Source organism: Staurois parvus, unplaced genomic scaffold (genome assembly GCF_062004578.1).
Source record: "Staurois parvus isolate SC_StPar_1 unplaced genomic scaffold, SC_StPar_1.0 ptg000086l, whole genome shotgun sequence".
In the NCBI taxonomy this organism is placed as follows: domain Eukaryota; kingdom Metazoa; phylum Chordata; class Amphibia; order Anura; family Ranidae; genus Staurois; species Staurois parvus.
Genome location: NW_028317882.1, coordinates 9,273,708 through 9,296,272, shown reverse-complemented (window position 1 = coordinate 9,296,272; position 22,565 = coordinate 9,273,708). Strand labels below are relative to the sequence as shown.

Sequence of the window (22,565 nt, the reverse complement as noted above, 5' to 3'; positions counted from 1 at the left end):
TTTGAGCAACACAAAGCACAGGTGTGGGTGACAACTGAAAAGCATGGGATTTTGGATGTTAAAGCGGAGTTCCACCTGAAAAAAAAAGTCAGCAGCTACAAAAACTGTAGCTGATGACTTTTAAAATACAGACACTTACCTGTCCCTTGGTCCAGCAGTGTCCTCACCACCACTGGTTTCACTGGCTGTCTTCTCTCCCTGGTTCCGGCATCTTCAGTGTGGGCACCCGGCTGTGACAGCTTGCAGCTTCACTGCTGGATGCCCACTGCGCATGGGTGAGAAGCGCTGCACTTTGTGAATGGCCCCGTAGTCTTCTGGGACCTGTCACATGTCCCAGAAGACTACAGGGAGGGAGGGAGGGGGGAAGTGGGACAGAGTACCTGTCAAATTCAGGTACCCGCCCCCCCCCCATTCCCTGAACGTGCCAATCCTTAATGGGGAGCGAGCGGGGGACAAAGGCTTAAAGCGGAACTTCCCCTTTTGGGTAGAGCTCTGCTTTAAGTGTTTTGGAGCTTTAGGCTGGGTTCACACATATGCGGTACGGTATATTGCATGTGATTCGCGCAGGAACCCCACCACATTCCTGTGCAAATCACATGTGAATTGTGTGCAGTGTGAATGAAGCCATACATTTTGTATGGCTCAAATCGCACCGCAGGACCCTTTTTTTTGTCCGCACTAGAATCGGATCGCATGGGTATTCACACCCATACAGTCCAATTCTGCACATCGCACCGCGTTCTGCGGAGCGATTTCGGGGTGTTGTTAACTTAACATACACACCCGCAACGGTTCGCATGAACGGGGTGCAATTCTGATGTGTTGCAGGATTTGCACAGAAAATGCTGCAAATTCCGCACCGCATCAGTGTGAACCCAGGCTCAAGCTAAAAAAACGCTTAGGTGTGACTAGGATCTTATTGGTGGTGAAAGCTGACATGTAGATAACTGAAGTATAATACCGAGGCCACAAGCAAGCATGTAGTCTGTAAACTTGATGTAATGCATGCTATGCTGAGCCTCACAATGGCAGAGGTCAAGCCGTAGATAAACAAACAGCAGGATCCAGAACACAGAATAAGGACACGCTTTATGCTTAAAAGCGCTCTGAGTACAAAAACAAAGTTACAACATCAAATGTCTACCACAGAAAAACAATTGTCAATTGTTATATAAATGTAGCATCTTCCTAGTTAGGTGCTAGGATTAGGTACATTTAGTTTGGGGCTCACTGTAATTAGTGTGGCTGTTTGTGATTGTTTAGGACTGTCATGCAACGTTGCACCCAAACTAAATTTAGACCGACAATTTTGAGAAAAAAAAAACAATATTTTTTACTTTTTGCTATTAACCATTTGCCTATCGGGCATTTATACCCCCTTCCTGTCCAGGCCAATTTTCAGCTTTCAGTGCTGTCGCACTTTGACAATTGCGTGGTCATGCAACACTGTACCCATATTAAATTTTTATAATTGTTTTTACCCAAATAGAGCTTTCTTTTGGTGGTATTTTCTTGCCACTGGGTGTTTTATTTTTTGCGCTATAAACAAAAAAAAGAGCAAAAAATTTGAACAAAAAAAGTTTTTTTTTGTTTCTATTATAAAAATTTGCAAACAGGTCATTTTTCTCCTTCACTGATGTGCATTGATGAGGCTGCACTGATAGGCAGCACTGATAGGCGGCACTGATATGCAACAATGATGGGCACTGATAGGCGGCACAGATGGGCACTGATGTGTGGCACTGACTGGCGGCACTGATGGGTGGCACTGATGGGGAGCACTGCTAGGTGGCACTGCTGGGCACAGGTGGGTGGCACTGCTGGGCACAGGTGGGTGGCACTGCTGGGTGCACAGGTGGGTGGCACTGGTGGATGGCACTGCTGGACACCAATCATCAGGGCACTGATAATCAGTGCCCTGATGATAGGTGCCGATCCATCTTCTGACAGTTGCCGGTTACCGGCAGTACAGTGTGAGGAAAGTGCAGCCGATAACCAGCAACTGCATTTACTGGTGATCTTCTGTGTCATTGGACAAGGCTGATCACATGGTAAAAGGCCGCTGTGATTGGCCTTTTACCACAGCACATGATCAGCTGTGTCCATAGGACGCAGCAATCACGGAGATCACAGGGTGCGTTCTGGAATAACGTCAACGCAGGACTGGACAACCACGCTGTAGCCATCATTCGGCTATAGCGCAGTTGGCAAGTGGTTAAACATGTCCAGTAAAAAATTTTTAAAAAAAAACTAATTTCGTCATAAATTTAGGCCAAAAATGTATTCTGCTATATGTCTTTGCTGAAAAAAATCCCAATACGTGCAAATTAATTGGTTTACATGAAAGTTATAGCATTTACAAATGGTGGTGTATACTGGGCATTTATTTTTTATTTTTACTGGTGGAGATAAGCGACTTATAGCAGGTCTGGGGTGGACATTCTGACACTGGGGGGAACTGACTTGGTGTCACTGACATCCCCAGTAACACCAATACAGTGATCAGTGCTAATTAAAAGCAAGCACTGACACTGTACTAATGGCACTGGGCAGGAAGGGGTTAACATGAGGGGTGATCAAAGGGTTAACTGTGTGCTGTTTTACTAAGTGTGCTGTGTTAGTGCTTCACTGTAAGCACACTGCTTTGCATGGCTGTACTATGCGCAGTCATGCAAGCTGTGTGCAGGAGCAGACAGGGGAGTGAACTGTTTTGTTTTACAAACAGTTCTCCCCCCTGTCGAAGATGCTCGGCAATCATCGGGTGCCGGCGAGTTGTCACCAGCTGGGACCCAGTGATTGGCAGCCACGGCGGCGCGGGTAGGGCGTGCGCTCAGCTTGCGCACGCCCCCTACCCGGAAATGCAAAATCACGTACAGTTGTGTTCAAAATAATAGCAGTCAGACATCACTAACCTGATCAATCACTGTTTTTGGTAGAAATGATATTTCTACATGGCAAATAATTTACTAGCAGGTGTAGTAGAGTAATAGAAATCCAACAGACCCAACAGTCAGACATGCATGCTGCTGATTCTGTGTAATTGAATCACTAATTGAAAGGGGCATGTTCAAAAAAATAGCAGTGTGGAGTTCTATTAGTGAGGTCATTCATTCTTTGAAAAACAGGTGCCAATTATTGCCCTTATTTAGGGAAGGAAGGCAGCAAATGTTGTACATGCTGGTTACAGTGCATTTCTCTCTGAAATTCTGAGGAAAATGGGTTGTTCCAGACATTGTTCAGAAGAACAGCGTACCTTGATTAAAAAGTTGATTGGAGAGGGGAAAACATATAAAGAAGTGCAGAAAATGATAGGCTGCTCAGCTAAAATGATCGCAAATGCTTTAAAATGGCAACCAAAACCTGAAAGACGTGGAAGAAAGCGAAAAACTACCATTTGAATGGATAGAAGAATAGCCAAAATGGCAAGGACTCAGCCAACAATCAGCTCCAGGAAGATCTAAAGTTACCTGTGAGTACTGTTACAATTAGAAGACGCCTATGTGAAGCCAAGCTATCTGCAAGAAGCCCCCGCAAAGTCCCACTGTTGAAAAAAAGACGTGCTGAAGAGGTTACAATTTGCCAAAGAGCACATTGACTGGCCTAAAGAGAAATGGTGCAACATTTTGTGGACTGATGAAAGTAAGATTTTCTTTTTGGGTCTAGTGGCCGGAGACAGTTTGTCAGACGACCCCCAAACACTGAATTCAAGGCACAGTACACTGAAGACAGTGAAGCATGGTTGTGCAAGCATCATGATATGGGGATGTTTCTCATACTACGGTGTTGGGCCTATTTATCGCATACCAGGGATCATGGATCAGTTTGAATACATCAGAATACTTGAAGAGGTCATGCTGCCTTATGCTGAAGAGGAAATGCCCTTGAAATGGGTGTTCCAACAAGACAACGACCTCAAACACACCAGTGAACGTGCAACATCTTGGTTCCAGAGCAACAAGATTGACATTATGGAGTGGCCAGCCCAATCCCCGGATCTTAATCCAATAGAAAACTTGTGGGGTGACATCAAAAATGCAGTTTCTGAGGCAAAACCAAGAAATAGAGAAGAACTGGAACTGTGGAATGTAGACCAATCATCCTGGGCTGGAATACCTGTTCACAGGTGCCAGAAGTTGGTTGACTCCATGCAACACAGATGTACAGCAGTTCTCAGAAACAGTGCTTATACAACTAAATATTAAGTGATTCAAAGGAAAGCAAAATCTTCAAACATTTTTCAGTTTATATAGTGAATGTTTGAGTTTGTAAAGAAGAATACAAACACTGCTATTTTTTTTGAACAGTCTAATAATCACCTTTTTTTAGAGGTACAACACAAACTTGATATATTTTTCTTCATGTTTTGATTTGGAATAGAATGTGTAGTGTTCCCAATGCATTTGTGTATATGGAAATAAAAGCTATTAGAAGGATTTTGAGCTTTATTCACTTTTTTCAACACACTACTATTATTTTGAACACAACTGTATATATACACATGATTTTGCACACAGCTGCTGCCCTGTAGCAGTATATCTGCTATGGGGCGGCGCTAAAGCGTTTAACATGCTGCAGGTTTGATTGCTTCTCCTGCACTCAAGAACTTTCTGGGTGGTTCTGGAACATGTGTATGGAGAAAGGCAAATAGGCAGCTGTGCATAGCTCTGATGCAGTTTCCATTTTTTTTATTGTCAAAACTTAATTGAATAAGCTGAATTTAGAAGCTGATTGACTATCATGCACAGCTGCACCATGTTTTGCATTCTCCAGTTTGAGTAAATCATCCCCAAGGGGTCTTGTGAGCACAGGAAAGGTCTCATCCTCCCAAAACAGAGCTATAAAAGTCACTAATGAAGACACTCCTATAGTAATAAGGGGCCCAGGATCTTGAGTACAGGCATTTAGAGATAGAGAGGAATTGCCCCCAGGAGTATGTACTGAGTATGAACTGAGGTCACCTGCTGCAGTGAGACTGTTTTCTCCTTAGAAAGGTCGGGGTATGGCCTCCAAAGCTATTGTTGAAGATATATCACTCTATATAGCTGGTGTGTAGAAACTACCTAAAGCAGCACATCTTAACCTCCCTGGCGGTATTCCCGAGTGTAGCTCGGGATAAAATTTCAGTACCAAGAGCGGTAACCCCGAGCTACACTCGGGCTTACCATGCGGCGTTGCTCAGGAAGTCCCTACAGCGCTTACCTTGTCCTTCGCTCCCGCGATGCGTCCCCTGCCATCTCCTCTGGCCGATGCCGGCATCTGGCTTCCGTGTTCCGGTCCCTGTGACGTCGGGACGTACGGCGGCCGTAACCGGCGGCAAATTTACAAAAAAATTACATTTTTTAAAATTTTTAAACGAATATTACATAGTAAAACATTGCTGTTTCAAACAATGTGAAATGTATGTGAAAATACATTTTGTCCCTACTGCTTTGTCCTGTGCCCTACCTGCATTTTGACTGTTCTTTCTGCCTGGAAACTTAGAAAAGTCCATGGCGTCCAAAAAGTGTCCCTTTAGGTCAAAAGCAGTTTTAGACCAGCTAGAGAACAGTGATAGTAAATCAGAACCACTTGCAGAATTGAGTGATAGTGATTCGTGGGGAAATTCGTCATCAGACAATGAAAACGATTCTGCGACTTTGCTCAGCGATATGCGAACTTGGCGCTCTATTTCAAATTTCAGTGTTTTTGGTTTGATTATATCATTGAATTAAAATTATTATTTTTTATGATTATTTATTAAAAAATAATTTATGATTTTGTGTTTCAAGTTTTATCATATCCGGAATGTTTACTAGACTCTTGTTCGGACAGATTTCAGTGAGTTAGTCCTAAAAATTATAGCCTACAATAAAAAAATACATATTTCCATGCAAAATAATGGTACCGCTTTCAGCACCAAAAATCTGAAATAATCAGACTGCCAGGGAGGTTAAAGCTGAACTAAAGGAATTTTGCCACTTTATAAAATGTGCTGGCTTACAGGAGGTTAAGTCCAACAAGGTGTATGACACCTTGCAAACTTCTCTCTTTTATTTACAATTTGCAGCCTACTCATAAAATGGCAACTCATGATGCTAATCCTTTGCTCATGGGACCCTGGGTGAACCAAAATTGCACCCCAGTTGAAAAACAAGAAGAATGTAGAACACTGGCAAAAACATGATGGTTGGAGGTAGAGTTATATGGGGGCTCGTTTAAAGTATAACTAAAGGCAATGGATTAGAACACCTTTTCAGGTTTTTATTGCTGTCTGTTACCTTTTTACAGAAATTCACCCTCTCTGAAAGTAAAAGAAATCTCAAAATTTTAATTGTCCCCAGAAAAGTAAAAAAGGAAAAATTTTCCAATAGGGACACTAGTTGTGACCTGGGGGTCCCCAAGGAATTCCCTTAATTTTCAGGGATTCTCCTTCACTTCCTGTTTTGGCTATGGGACAGTCGGTGAAGGTAAATCTCCCCAATGGAACAGATGGCAAAAAAAATAAGCTGACAGAGGTTACAACCCTCCCTTACTCTATCCAAAATGAAAAAAAAAGAAGTTTTGCCTATACTTCTACTATAATGTTTTTTTTTTTGTTTGCCAGCGACCCAACCCCCCAAAGGCGGCAGTATAACCTGACTGTTTAAGAATTTCTACAAAACCTGTGACTCTCAATGGATGATAAAGAAAGGTCAATTTCAGAAACACATAAACAAGTAGTGGCAGGAACTAAAAGTGTTGCATCTTTCATCTTTTGCAGGCATAAGTGTTAGCAGCATTTATCCACCTAAAGTTTCTGATCGATTGTGCAGAAGGTGGCCCTATTTCCCAAACCTTTCAATGTTTTCTGATGCATATACTGTGTTACTTTTTCAAAGAGATCTGCTATTTTATTTCTGTTATGTTTAGGAGCATTTTATTTATGTAGCGGTACACCTATAGGAGTCTACAGAGCTGCACCAGATTTTGCACTCTCCAGTTTTAGTAAATCAAACCCACAATATCCACCTTTTTTTGTTGGTTTGTGCACATTTAATGGAGCAATCTGCTTGCACAGGCCTAAGTCTACACCAGCGCCATCCATGGCAGAGCCTAGTTCTGATCCTACTGAGCCTTCAACTCTAAGCGTGCCTGATTCAGATTGATGGTCCATTCTATTTCAGAAAATTCTATATGACTTAGTTATTCTAATGTAATTGCTACGGTTGTTCCAGGTATATGGTCTTTTAGAGCTCTTAGGCCTGCAAAGACCTTCCCAATACCTCAGTGTTTAAAATCTTCTGCTGCAAGGACTAGAAACAACCTATGGAGTCATTGGACTATGTTGGCAATGTGAAGGAGCCCTTTCCCTTTGTAAGCAAAGTTATTAATAAGTGGTACCTGCCCACTATTGACACACTAGTCATTCACTTTAACCACTTCCAGTCAGGGCCAATTCTGACATGCCTTTCCTACATGTAAAACACATTTTTTTCTTGCTAGAAAACTAATTAGAATGCCTAAACATTATATATATTTTTAAGCAGAGGCCCTAGGGAATAAAATAGTTGGTGTTGCATATTTTTGTGTCACACGATATTTGCGATATTTATTAAATGTTTTGGAAAAAATACACTTTAATACATTTTAATGCACAAAAACACATGATAATTCCCATTTGTTTAAAAAAATATATAAAAGATGATGTCATGCTGAGTAAATAGATACCAAACATGTCACACTTTAAAATTGTGTATGTCTGGGGAATGGCACCAAACTATGGTACCTAAAAATCTCCATAGGTTATGCTTTAAAAGCCTTTACAGGTTACCAGTTTAGAGTCACAGAGGAGGTCTGGCGCTAACTTCCCTTGCTCTGATGTTCACAATGATACCTTATGTGTGTGCTCAATCGCTGTTTACATATGCGTGCAAGACCTGTGTGCGCATTTGTGTTTGAGCACGGCGAACGAGGGAGCTTTAAATTTTTTTAACATTTTATTTAATTTTTTTTTTTAAGATTGTACCTTTTATTTTTTTCAAAAAATCTCTTTTATTGTTATCACAAGGGATGTTGTTCATGGGCTATGTCCTCTTTATGCAGAGATCTGGGGTTTATTAGACTTCATGTCTCTCCTCTGGTGTCCAAAGCTTCTGATCAAGCCATGATTGGTTTGATCAGATGCTTGTTCAAGCTGGTAACGGCTTGTTCACGAGACCAAAACTGGAAGTGATTAAATCGTTGTTGCTTCCAATTTCTGACATGGGAGGAACAACATCAGTTCTTCTCACTGTGTCCCTAGAAATGGATTCCACTGGTCGCATCCTTACCAGGCCCCTCAATAACACAGGAGGGCCTGGCAGAGGCAGCAAGGGGGGAGGGAGCCCCTTTCGTTGCCCATAAATGTATTCCAGTGGCTTTTTGACCACTAGGATTTCTTTTACTTTGTACAGAATCACTGGGACTAAAAAATTATATCTCAGTCATTGCTGCAGCTGCAGAGATGACCAAGATATCTACCTTCCAACGTACCAGTACGAGAAGCTGTTAACTAGCATCTGTTGGGGGCAACTCTGATTTGTGAAATTATTTCACAATGAACCATCCCCTTAAGGGGGGATCCCTCCAGCACATGGGCAAACCCTCATGTCCTGGAGCCTTTGGAACAAATGTGTGGAGCCCTTCCACTTCAACTCTGATGGCCTTTTTTAGGCATTTACGTTTGTGAGTCTTGGGGGCTTATGTCTGTTCACAGCTCCTGCTGACTAGCATCCTCGTTTGCTAGAGCACAGGTAACTCCTGCCATTATGTGTTTTTGTTTGCTAGGATGCAGGTGGCCATTGCTGCCTAGCGTCCCAAGTTGCTAGGTTACAAGCAGGTTCTACTGTCTAGCATCCTAGGTTACTATGATGCAGTCTCCTCCTGCCACCTAGTGTCCTTGGTTGCTAGGATGCAGGTGGCCATTGCTGCCTAGTGTCCTAAGTTGCTAGGATTCGAGCAGGTCCTGCTGTCTAGCATCGTAGGTTGCTATGATGCAGTTTGCTCCTGCCACCTATTGTCCTTGGTTGCTAGGATACAGTTGGCCATTGTTGCCTAGTGTCCTAGGTTGCTAGGACACAGGCAGCTCCTGCAGCCTAGTGTCCTTGAGTCCTAGGATGAATGCAGTTATTCAGGGCAACATATAAACATAAAGGATGTAATTAGTGTCTTAGGCGCTGCTGCCTACAGACATTGTTACAGAAAAAAAAAAATAGTACAACTATTCACAAATGAGTACTTGAGTATGTAAAAGTATATACGCATAATGAGAACTCAGGATATGTTGTTTTATCTTTGTGATACAGCCTGTTGCTTCAAATTATCAGCCATTTCACACAGACGATATATTAACCAGGAGATATCTACAGTAGTATTTAATGGATTTCATCAAATTGATAAAGGCTGTGTGTAGCAAATATATCTTCTCAGTAATTACAGACTCATCCTTAAATATATGTGGTTATAACCTCCAAAAACGTTTACATATACAGTACAGAAGTTGGTAAGTGGCACAGAAGTTGTCCCTCAACATGCACACATTGAACTACAGTGTGTCAACCAGGGCTACCATCGGGGGGGACAACCAATAAACATGTAGGGGGCCTGGGTGTCCAGAGGGGCCATTCTGAGAGACCCACGCCCCATCCACTGGCAGACTGACCATTTGGCTGGGGGTTGTGGGGGGCCGTGTGTACTGGAGATTGGTGGGGGGGCTTGAGAAAGGCAAGAGAGGAGAGGAGCTGTGAATACAGTGAGAGAGCAGTGTTTACAGGCAGGCTCCCTCACCTGACAGCGCTAAATGTCTTTGTTTTTAAATGTAATTGCTGGCTTTTTTTGTTCTTTACTTTTATAGCTCCAAGAAGGAGTTGTCATTCAGCCCCACCACTGAAGTAAACCGACAATTACATTTAAAAAACAGAAACGACATTTAGTGACAGAGGCAAGTGAAGGAGCCTGTCTGTATACCCTGCTCCCTCACTGTATACACTGCTCCTCTCCTGCCCCCTCTTTGCACACACTGCCCCCCCCTCCTCAACACCCTCCCCCATACAAAGAGGACCTGACATTAAAAGTAAAAAAAACAAAAAAACAAAAACGTTGAGCCTCCCCACCCCCACATACACAGACATACATAAAAATATGCAATGATTGGGGGTGCCTACATAAAAAATGGCAATTGTGCTACACGTTACATATCACTGCACACACTAGTGTGAGATCAATACATTTAGCACCAGAGCTCATGGGTAGCGCTAAACCTAAACCGATTACCTTTAGGGGCTTTTAAAATATCGCCTATGAAAAATATAAAAATAGGATATTGACTTTTTTTTGCTGTTTCACGGGTGCACACAATTTTAATGTTTGACAAGTTGGGTATCTATTCTGTGCACCTTTATCTCTGTGTATATTTTACCAGAAAATTGGGTAAAAGATTGTGTTTGTGTGCCCTAAAATTAACTTTAGTGTATTTTTTTCTGAAAACTTGCATTTTATAAACCGTTGCACTAATATCAAGTGACATAAAAAATTGGAACTAACACAAATTTATTCTCTAGGGCAGAGGTCTCCAAACTTTTTAAACAAGGGCCAGTTTACTGACTTTCAGACTTTAGGGGGGCTGGACTGTAGCCATTGGGAGTAGAAATTGCCTTGTGTCATTGAAGTAAACAATGCATCTTTGGCATTAGGGGAGGAATAGCGCCCTATTCTTGGTGTAAGTTGGAGAAATAGTGCCCCTATGTTGGTGTCAATGGGAAGAATAGTGCCCCATTGTTGGTGTCAGTGGGAAGAATAGTGCCCCTTGGTTTGTTTCAATGAGAGGAATAGTGATTGTTATTGATGTCAGTAGCAGGATTTATGCCCCCTTGTTGATGTCAGTGGGAGAAAAAGTGCCCCAAGAGCTGGATAAGGGCAAGCAAAGGGCCGCATCCAGCCCCCAGGCCGTAGTTTGGAGACTGCTGCTCTAGGGTGTCTGCTTTCAGAAATTATTTTTTAATAATGTAAACCAAAGATATTAAAAATAAAAAAATGGCTCTGGAACTCAAATGGTTAAGTGAATGTTAAAAAACTGATGAAAAACTGATGTAAACGGATTTTTTTTCTTTGAAAAAATGTGACTGAACTGATGAAACAAACAGGACGCTCATGTGAAAGGACCCTGAGCGTGAGGAGATGGAGGCTCCCTCTGATGGTAAATAAAGGGATGGAGGCTGCGCCTGAGGTGAAGGAGGCTGTATTTGAGGAGATATGAGGGAGGCTCCTCTGAAGTGACAGAGCTTTTATAAGGAGGTGTGTCTTCCTCACAATGTCCTCCCTCACAGGATCCTCCAAACTGACAGCACAACTCTCTGGTGTCAAGGGGTCTCATATAGAGGTAGGTAGATGTCTGGAAGTTTTATATAGAGGCAAGTGGGTGTCAGGGAGTCTTATATAGAGGTTGGTAGGTGTTAGGGGGTCTTATATACAGTGGATATAAAAAGTCTACACCCCTGTTAAAATGTCAGGTTGCCCTGATGTAAAAAAATGAGACAAAGATAAACCATTTCAGAACTATTTCCACCTTTAATGTGACCTATAAACTGTACAATTCAATTGAAAAACAAACTGAAATCTTTAAGGGGGGGAGTAAACAAAAAACTAAAATAATGTGGTTGCATAAGTGTGTACACCCTCTTATAACTGGGGATGTGTTCAGAATTAATCAATCACATTCAAAATCATGTTAAATAGGAGTCAGTACACACCTGCCATCATTTAAAGTGCCTCTGATTAACCCTAAATAAAGTTCAGCTGTTCTAGTAGGTCTTTCCTGACATTTTCTTAGTCGCATCCTACAGCAAAAGCCATGGTCCGCAGAGAGCTTCCAAAGCATCAGAGGGATATCATCATTAAAAGGGCTCAGCCAGGAGAAGGGTACAAAAGAATTTCCAAGGCATTAGATCTTGAACACAGTGAAGACAGTCATCATCAAGTGGAGAAAATATGGGGAAACAGTGATATTACCAAGAACTGGACGTCCCTCCAAAACTGATGAAAAGACAAGAAGAAAACTGGTCTGGGAGGCTGTCAAGAAGCCTACAGCAACATTAACCCCTTGACGCCAACGTAACACAAATATGCGGACTCGCAGAACTGGGTTTTTTTTCCATGGGGCCTCATATTTGCGTACCTGTCTTTGTGCTGGGATCCCGCCTCACAGCGCGCTCCCAGCACAAAGACCGGGGTGTCATTGAGACCCGGGGCTCCTGATTCCGGGTCACATGATCTCTGTCATGGCCTCTGATTTGCTATCACAGTGATCAGTCCCTGTACAGCCTGCCCCCCTTGTTTTTTTTCCTCCCTGAGTGGAGAGAGATACATTGTATCTCTATCTTTCCTTTGCATAGAGGAAAAAAATGTAAAAAAAAAAAATACAAATAAATAAATCAATTTTAAAAAATAAAATAAAAAATAAAGAAAAAATACCTAGATCAAGGTTTCATCTAGTTCAGTGCCAAGGTAGTGTTTGGGTCAAGGTCAGGATTTTTTAAAAAATTGGCATCGGCGCATGTTTTAGGTAAAAATACCAAAAAACAAAAATGCGCACTATTGTTTCTGGGCTGTAGTACAGGTATAAACAACAAATAACATACACATATATGGTATCGCTGTGATCACTAATAGCTGGAAAATGTATTTTGGGTTGTTCTTTGGTGGTAGGTTATGGTAGTAAGAAGAAACACACAGCTAATTTAACAACAGTAATTTTTTTTCACTATTTTGGGCCAGTTTTCCTTTGATAATAAAAAAAAAAAATCAGGAAATATCTATTATCATTTACCACCATATGAAAGCCCAATTTGTCCTGAAAAAAACAAGGTATATTTCACCTGGATGCACAAAGAAGTTGTGATGATATGTACGGTTTTACTAACACATGTAAAAGTTGCAAAATTGTGCTTAGGCGTTAAGATTTACCCTTAGGCGTGAAGGGGTTAAAGGAGCTGCAGGAATATCTGGCAAGTACTGACTGTGTGGTACATATGAAAACAATCTCCTGTATTCCTCATATGTCTGGGCTATGGGGTAGAGCAGCCTTTCTGAACCAGGGTGCCCAGGCACCCTGGAGTGCCTTGAGTTCTTTTCCAGGGGTGCCTTGGCAAAATGTCTAAAAGTTGCCCAAAACTTGTATACAAGCCAGCAGGTGGAAGAAGCCTGCCTTTTAGTTTCACAAAGCCACAGGTTTTCATTGCCATTACAACCTTCTATCCACTGGCGTCCTGACAACCAATGACATCAATAGTTGATAAGGAGGATGTCAGATGTCTGCACAGCATCTTTGTTTGACTCTCCCCTAGTTTTTTACATTTTAGAATGGGGTGTCTCAAGACTGTCCAAAATTGTAAAGGGTGGCTCGGGACTGTCCATAATTTTAGAAGTGCCTTGAAATTGTCCATAATTTTAAAGGGTGCTTTGACTGAAAAAGGTTGAGAAACGCTGGGGTAGAGTAGCAAGATGGAAGACTTTTCTTGCAAAGAAAAACATCCAAGTCTCCCAAAGGCATGTGGGAAAATGTGTTATGGTTTTAATGAAACCAAGTATGAACTTTTGGCCATAATTCCAAAAGATATGTTTGGTGCAAAAACAACACTGCACATCACCAAAAAGAACACCATACCCACAGTGAAGCATTGTGGTGGCAGCATCATGCTTTGGGGCTGTTTTTCTTCATCTGGAACTGGGGCCTTAGTCAAGGTAGAGGGAATTATGAACAGTTCCAAATACCAGTCAATATTGGCACAAAACCTTCAGACTTCTGCTACAAATCTGAACATGAAGAGGAACTTCATCTTTCAGCATAACAACGACCCAAAGCATACATCCAAATCAACAAAGGAATGGCTTCACCAGAAGAAGATTAAAGTTTTGGAATGGCCCAGCCAGAGCCCAGGCCTGAATCCTGTTTTTGCAAGGCAGAGTGGGCAAATATTGCCAAGTCAAGATGTGCCATGCTGATGGACTCATACCCAAAAAGACAGTGCTGTAATAAAATCGAAAGGTGCTTCAACAAAGTATTCGTTTAAGGGTGTGCATACTTATGCAACCATATTATTTTAGGTTTTTATGTTTACTTCCCTCCACTTAAAAGATTTCAGTTTCTTGTTCAACTGAGTTGTACAGTTTACAGGTTACATTAAAGGTGGAAAAAGTTCTGAAATTATTTATCTTCGTTCCATTTTTTTACATCACAGAAAGCTGACATTTTAATAGGGGCGTGTAGACTTTTTAGATCCACTGTAGAGGTCGGTACAGATGACTTCGACTACACATTTCATGTTCATTTATTAGGTTGCTAAAGTGTTAAAATAAAAGTGGGTGCATTGAAGGACTCAGTGGGATAGCCAGTAGGAGGGCCCTGGGGAGTGTTGGTGGTCAGGCCAAAGGGGGCCCAGGCCTAAAGCTGTGTAAGGGGCCCCAAAATTTCGAATGGCTGCCGTGGTGTCAATATATACAAGATGTAAAACAGCTAGGTTTCTATATCTTAACAGATTACTACAAATAAGTAAAATGGGAACTATCAAACCTTTTAAAAATGTCTGTCAGTGCAATGTTTGGAATGCATTTAGCTCATTTCAACAGAAAGTTCAATGGTTTAATATTTCAAAGCTTTAATGGTTTGGTAGTGCTTTAAAATGTTCTTGGCTGTATAGGAAAAAGTTTAATAAAATAAACACTTGCATGTTTTATCTGTACGAAATCGTGATTATATCAGGTCTCAACCCTGACTCGCCCAGTATGTAGTTACTCCCGTAAAGCTAGTTTTAGGTAACATTATTAGCACTGTAACAACAACACTACTGTACATACTGCACACAATGCTACACTACCTTCTGTTTAAACTTTTTTCCTCTGATGGAGAGAGTTTCTAAAATGCTGCAAACAATCTTTTCTCCTCTGCTGTAGAGATGCCATAAACTAGTCATTCAGTGCAAGTGCAGATGTTCTGCATGCTGCCAATTAGTTGGTTGTAAAGGCTCAAGGTTTTTCTTCTGTGTACAGCAGTGCCCCCAGCCCCCTCAGTACTTCACTGAGCCCCATCAAGATCCAGCGATGTGCATGACAGCCTCCACTGACAGCTTCCTCATTGGCTGAGACTGCTGTTAATCACAGCCAGTGAGCCAATGAAGAGAGAGGGGTGGGGCCAAACTGAGGCTCCGTCTGTGAATGGACACACAGAGCAGCGGGTGCCCCCATAGCAATCTGCTTGCCATGGGGGCACCCAACAGGATGAGCCAGGAGAGCCTGTGGGGGACCCAAGAGGAGGAGGATCCAGGCTGCTCTGTGCAAAACCACTGTACACAGTAGGTAATTATAGACATGTTTGTTAAAAAAAAAAAAAAAAAACTTTTAGTATTGCTTTAAATAAGCGTTTGCCACTTTTTCATTTGTGTGATTAATATGAGACCCATCTGGTACTTTGCAAAGTATGATTTACTGAAGGCAAGGGAAGTTGCACTTTGCAAAGAAATTTTCCACCAAGCTTAGTGAATGTGGTGAAATTTAATTTTGCAAAGAATACCCAATCAGGTGCAAGGAAATACAAAAAGCGTTCTTGCTTGTACATGGCTGGATAATGGAATTAAGCAGAACGTCACCTCATTCACTATGCTCTGGGGCAAATCCCCTTGCAAAGTGCAACTTCTCTTGCAAAGTGAACAGCCTATTTACCTTTAGTAAACCAACCCCACAGAGTCAATGGGGTTGATTTATTAAAACTGGAGAGTACAAAATCTGGTAGAGCTCTACATAGAAACCAATCAGCTTCCAGGTTTTATTGTCAAAGCTTAATTGAACAAGCTGAGGTTAGAAGCTGACTGGCTACCATGCACAGCAGCACCAGATTTGCACTCTCCAGTTTTAGTAAATCAATCCCAATGTGTTACTGTTAGAGCATTAAAGTGGTTCTAAAGGCAGAAGTTACAGTGCATCCAGAAAGTATTCACAGCGCTTAACTTTTGCCACATTTTGCTCCTCCCCCTGCTGAGTGTCCCCACTAGGAAGCCTCCTGCTATGGGGGCTCTTGAGCAGGCTCACTCCCAAGCTGCGCTCCTGTGAATGGACATTGTCCATTCACACACAGAGCGTGGTTGGGCCCCACCCCCACTCTCTCCTCATTGGCTCACTTGACAGTAGCAGGAGCCAATGGCTCTCATGCACATCACTGGATCAAGATGGAGCTCAGGTAAGTATATGTGGAGGGCTGAGGGGAGCTGCACCCAGAAGGTTTTTTGTCACCTTAGTACAAAGAATGCATTAAGGTACAGGGCATCCAGAAAGTATTCACAGCGCTTAACTTTTTTGCCACATTTTGTTGTTACAGCCTTATCCCAAAATGGATTAAATTAATTTTTTCCTCAACATTCTACAAACAATACCCCATAATGATGATGTAAAAGAAGTTCGTTTTGAAATCTGCAATTTATTAAAAATATAAAATGAAAAAAAAAAAAAACACATGTACATAAGTATTCACAGCCTTTGCTCAATACTTTGTGGAAGCACCTTTAGCACCAAGCCTCAATTGCCTATTTTTTGCCTAATTTCTCCCATTCTTCTTTGCAGTACCTTTCAAGCTTCATCAGGTTGGATAGGGAGCACAGCCATTTTCAGATCTCTCCAGAGATGTTCAAATCGGGTTCAAGTCTGGCCTCTGGCTGGGCCACTCCAAGACATTCACAGAGTTGACCCGTGGCCACTCCTTTGTTATGTGGGCTGTTTGCTTAGGGTTGTTGTCCTGTTGAAAGATGAACTGTCGTCCCAGTCTAAGGTCCAGAGCACTCTGGAACAGGTTTTCATCAAGGATGCCTCTGTACATTGCTGCATTCATCTTTCCTTTGATCCTGACTAGTCTCCCAGTTCCTGCTTCTGAAAAACATCCCCACAACATGATGCTGCCACCACCATGCTTCATTATAGGGATGGCATTGGCCAGGTCGTGAGCGGTGCCTGGTTTCCTCCAGACATGACGCTTGGCATTCAGACCAAAGAGTTCAATCTTTGTTTCATAAAACCATAGAGTTTTGTTTCTCATGGTCTGAAAGTCCCTTAGGTGCCTTTTGGCAAACTCCAGGCAGGCTGCCATTTGCCTTTTACTGAAGAGTGGCTTCCATCTGGCCACTCTACCATACAGGCCTGGTTGGTCGAGTGTTGCAGAGATGGTTGTTCTTCTGGAAGATGCTCCTCTCCACAGAGAAATGCTGGAGCTCTTTCAGAGTGACCATTGGGTGCTTTGTTACCTCCCTGGCTATGGCCCTTCTCCCTCGCACATTTTGGCCAGGCGACCCGCTCTAGGAAGGTCCTGGTGGGTCCAAATTTCTTCCATTTAGGGATGATGGAGGCCACTGTACTCATTGGAACCTTCAGTGCTGCAGAACTTTTTCTGTACCCTTCCCCAGATCTGTGCCTTGATACAATCCTGTCTCGGAGGTCTACGGTCAATTCCTTGGACTTCATGGTTTGGTTTGTGACATGCACTGTTAACTGTGGGACCTTATATAGACAGGTTTATGCCTTTCCTAATCATGTCCAATCAACTGAATTTCCCACAGGTGGACTCCAATCAAGTTGTGGAAACATCTCAAGGATGATCAGTGGGAACAGGATGCACCAGAACTCAATTTTGAGTGTCATGGAAAAGGCTATGAATACTTATGTACATGTGTTTTTTTTATTTTTAATAAATTGCAAAGATTTCAAAATTAACTTCTTTCATGTTGTCATTATGGGGTATTGTTTGTAGAATGTTGAGGAAAAAATAAATTTAATCCATTTTGGGATAAGGCTGTAACAACAAAATGTGGCAAAAAAGTTAAGCGCTGTGAATACTTTCTGGATGCCCTGTACCTTAATGCATTCTTTGTACTAAGGTGACAAAAAACCTTCTGAGTGCAGCTCCCCCTCAGCCCCCCACTTATACTTACCTGAGCTCCATCTTGATCCAGTGATCTGCATGAGAGCCATTGGCTCCTGCTACTGTCAAGTGAGCCAATGAGGAGAGAGTGGGGGTGGGGCCGAGCCACGCTCTGTGTTTGAATGGACAATATCCATTCACAGGAGCGCAGCTCAGGAGCGAGACTGCTCAAGAGCCCCCATAGCAGGAGTCTTCCTAGTGGGGACACTCAACAGGGGGAGGAGCCGGTAACCCAAAAAGAAAAGGACCAGTACTGTTCTGTGTAAAACCATTACACAGAGCAGGTAACTATAACATGTTTGTTATATTTTTTTATTACAACCTTTAGAATCACTTTAAGGATGTGGATCAACTGATTGCTTATACTTGTATGCTTAATTCTAATTTCAGTTTCTACTAGATATACAGTACATCTATGCTGCATACTTTCCAAGTCTATGCAACACTAGGCAAGAGTTACTTTTATTTTTCTAGCAAATGTCATCTAATGTATAAATTCCTTTGTGAATCCATATTCTGTAAAGTGCTACATATTCAATATATTTGAAGCAATCTGTATCACAAATTACACTACATACACACACACACACACTTGTTACCTTGAACAAATAGGACACTCAGCAGAACTAGAAGCAAAAACGAGCAGAGATAGTGAGGTTCCGCCATGGTAGAAAGGCTTAGTCCAGCAACTGCTTGACAAATACCTTCTCACCACGTCTATGTATCCTAGTGGCAAGGATATGAACAGGTGTAATCTGAGAATAGGTAAAACCTACTCTTAACTCTTTGTTAAAGTACACAGTAGTTGCATCATATGGACAATAAAAAAACAATAGAAATGTCTATGTAAATATGAAGACAGCTGGTTTTTTTTTACCGTGGAAATTAGTTTCCATTAATTTAATTTTTTTCTTGACTGTGCTCTGTTTAAAAAATCAACAAGATGCTAAACAAATTCTAGAACTTCGCTTCATGTGTATCTTCAGCAGATTTAGTAAAGAGACATTCCAGGCAATTAAATCAGTGAAATACTAATACAATGTACTTGCACTTTTGCTGGCTGATAGCTAAAGAGTGGGAAATTTGAGTGGAGAGTGAAAAACAGTTTTACTTTTCACTGCTGGTGATTGCTGGTGCTTGCAGTTATTTTTTTCTTCTTTGGGTCTTGCTAAAAGCTTCTACTTTTTTAAATCACTTTTTCTGTCACTTTTTAAATAGCATTTTTTTTCTTCCTTTCCTTACTTCAGTGTGCTAATTAAGGGGAGGGGTTAATTGCTTACAGGTGCTACAGGTCCTATATAACTTTCTGCACAGCTCACGCTAAGCTTGTTCAGCCTAGAGCGTGACTGTATTTTTGCTTGCTGGACCTTTGACAAAGTGGACATTTGCTAAGTGGAAAACAGGAGATTATAACAGGAGTCTACTAACCTGTAAGTGACAACTGATATTTCCGATTAGTAATATTTATATTGTAACTGGGATATGAGTGCTAGCAGGGTTGAAGGTCCTTCTGGAAGCTCATGTTAGAGATCTGGAGGAGCAAGTTCAAACAGTGGCAGAACTGACAACCTTGAAAGGGTTCTTCTGCTCCCTGAGCAGTTCGCTAATGGGATTGATGTAGAGGGGCTAATCAGGATTATCAGGTAGGAAGATGGGTTACTGTAATGAGAGGGAGTGGTAGGGGCTCACAGAAAAGGAAGGCTGGCCTTGGCAAATGTTTGAGTTTGTACACCCAAACATTTGCCAAGTTGGGTGAAGATGTGGGGGTGGCAGCCCTGGATGTCACTGCTATCCCTAACAACCGGAAGGGCAGACCAACTGGAAGGGGTGGTGAGGATAGTGCAGGAAGGCCTAGACAGTTGGAGGCAATAGAGAATTATATAATCAGGACTGATAAAATAATTTGTTGCCAGGATTGCCTTATCTGAATGGTTTGCTGTCTCCCTGGTGCCAGGGATTGGCATGTGGTGTACCGAGTTGATAAATTACTGGGAGGGGCTGGGCATGACCCAGCTGTCTTGGTCCATGTTGGAGCCAATGACAGAACACATGGAAGGTGGAGGCTCCCTAAGAATAAATGTAAAGAACTAGGCTGCAAGTTGAAGGGAAGGACCTCCAAGGTGATATTCTCTGAAATATTACCTGTGCCATGCGCAACTCAGGAAAGACTGGGAAATTAGCGAACTAAATACATGGCTAAAGAGCTGGTGTAAGAGGGAAGGATTTTGGTTTCTAGAGCACTGGACTGAATTTTCACTTGGGTGCAACCTATATGCTAGAGATGGTTTGCACCTAAATGGAAGGGGGTCTGCTGTGCTGAGGGAGAGGTTTATGGGGAGGCTGGAGGAGTATCTATCTAAACTAGGATGGAGGGGGAGGGAGAATTGGATTATAATGGGGTAGACAGATCAGACAGGGGTCAGTTCTTATTGGTGCAGGGAGGGCTATGGTAGATAAGGTCTCCATGTTGCAAACAACTATTGGAATTGGTACCATTTGTCTGAAAATAAAAAATATGCAAAATATGTGTGCACATGGTGTCATTGGTGGGAGGGAATATTGGCATCGATGAACACAACACAGAAATGGGAGTTCTTCAAAGATTGTATGTGAACACCAGGGGCGGACTGACCATTTGGAAACTCGGGCACTGCCTGAGGGCCTGGGGTCAGCAGGGGGCCCCATGAGATGCCCCTGGTACCTTTTTTCATAGGCTTTTTTGAGTTTGGACAAGGACACAGGGGCCCCATGATCCCCCATTGCCTGGGGGCCCCATGCATTGTCAGTCCGCCCCTGGTGAACACATTGCAAAATATATTCCCATGGGCAACAAGTTTAAAAGGCTAAAAATCAAACCTATGTGTCTTATGGCCAAAGTTAAAAAAGCTATAAATAAGAAGCGCTTTTATTAAACATAAAAATGAAGGAATGCTGTCATTTAAACATTACAAGGAATATGCAAAAAGGAAATAAAGGCTGCAAAAATTGAAAATTAACATCGGATGGCAAAAAATAGCAGGGCAAACCACCCTAAAATTCTTCAAATATATTAGTAAAAAGGTCAGGTCTGAGCATGTAGGCCCTTTACAAAATAATCTAGAGTGGGTGACTGGGGATAAAGAGAAGGCAAATTTATTAAATACCTTCAGCTCTGTGTACAAAGGAGCATGGGGGAGCTCTTGTCCATAATGGGTATGTTATTGACACAAATCCAGATGATCCACATTGGCTCACAACTGATATGATCCAGAAATATTTACAGAATAAAGGTGAATAAAGCACCTGGACCGGATGGCATACACCCACAGGTCCTTAAAGAATTGTGCTCTGACTTTTTAACCTCTTGGCACCGGCCGAGCACAAGTGTGTGGCCTCCTGGTGTCTGGGCCTAGATGCTGAGTGGCAGCACATTTGCGTTCTATGAAAAAAAGTGCTGAGTGTGCCCTGCGCGCTCCTAGCACACACGTATAGTACTCCTGGAAAGGTCCTGATTTCTTCTTTCGATTTGGACCTTTCCCTATCATGTGACCGCTAATCATGGTGGTCACATAACCCTGCCCCAGCTTCTGGAACCCTTAAAGGGCAAGGAGGCGCCAGCGCCAAGGGGTTAATGACTTATTCATGCTGAGAGCATCAGAGGATAAGGGGGTGCTCCTTACTTCCCTGAAGGAAAATAAATTTAATCTCCAAACACGGAAAGGTTTCTTCACAGTAAGAGATGTGGAATAGACTCCCTCAAGAGTTGGTTCTGGCCAGCTCAGTGGATGACTTTAAAAAAGGCCTGGATGCTTTCTTGGATACACAGAATAAACCAGGATACTAACATTTTATAGTTATAGTTGATCGAGGGAATATCTGATTGGCTCTCTGGGGATCAAGAAGGATTTTTTTTCTCCCCTGCAGGAGCAAATTCGGTCAGGCTTTGCGGTGTGGTGTTTTTTTTTTTTTTTTGTTTCCCCCCCCCCCCCTCCAATTGCATATAATACTAAATAAAATCCTCATTTGTAATATTTTGTTGAGAATCCTTTACTGGCAATGACTGCCTGAAGTCTGGAACCCATGGACATTACCAAAGACTGTTTCCTCCTTTCTGATGCTTTGCCAGGCTCTAACTGCAGCTGTTTTCAGTTCTTTGTTTGTGGGTCTTTCTGCTTTTAGTTTTGCCTTTAGCAAGAGAAATGCATGCTCAGTTGGGTTGAGATCAGGTGATTGACTTGGCCATTGCAGAATATTCCACTCTTCCTTCAAAGGCTCCTGGGTTGTTTTTGCAGTGTGGTTTTTGGATCATTCATCTGTATTGTGAAGTGCCATCCTTTGCTGCATTGGGCCGACAGTATCTCTAAACACTGCAGAATTCGTCTGGCTGCTTCTGTCTTGTCACGTCCATAAACGCCAATGACCCAGTGCCACTGAAAGCCATGCATGCCCATGCCATCACACTGCCTCCACCATATTTTACAGATGTGTGCTTTGGATCATGAGCTGTTCCAAGCCTTCTCCACACTTTTTTTTTTTTTCTTCCCATCATTCTGGTACAGATTAATCTTTGTTTCATCCATCCAAAGAATGCTTTTCCAGAACTGTCTGTTTTTAGATTTTTTTTATTTTTTTTGCA

At 42.2% G+C, this 22,565-nt stretch overlaps 1 protein-coding gene across 2 annotated transcripts in view; it reads right to left on the bottom strand.

Moving 5' to 3' along the window:
* The window catches only part of CIST1 (colon, intestine and stomach enriched 1), a 96,069-nt gene extending 77,393 nt beyond the window's left edge, over positions 1–18,676 (bottom strand). For both annotated transcript variants that reach the window (XM_089670023.1, XM_089670025.1), the window contains exon 1: positions 18,550–18,676. In XM_089670023.1, coding sequence (XP_089526149.1) covers positions 18,550–18,616 — 67 coding nt within the window. In that variant the 5' untranslated portion in view covers positions 18,617–18,676. The remainder of the gene's footprint in view (positions 1–18,549) is intronic.
* Between the last annotated feature and the right edge of the window lie 3,889 nt (positions 18,677–22,565).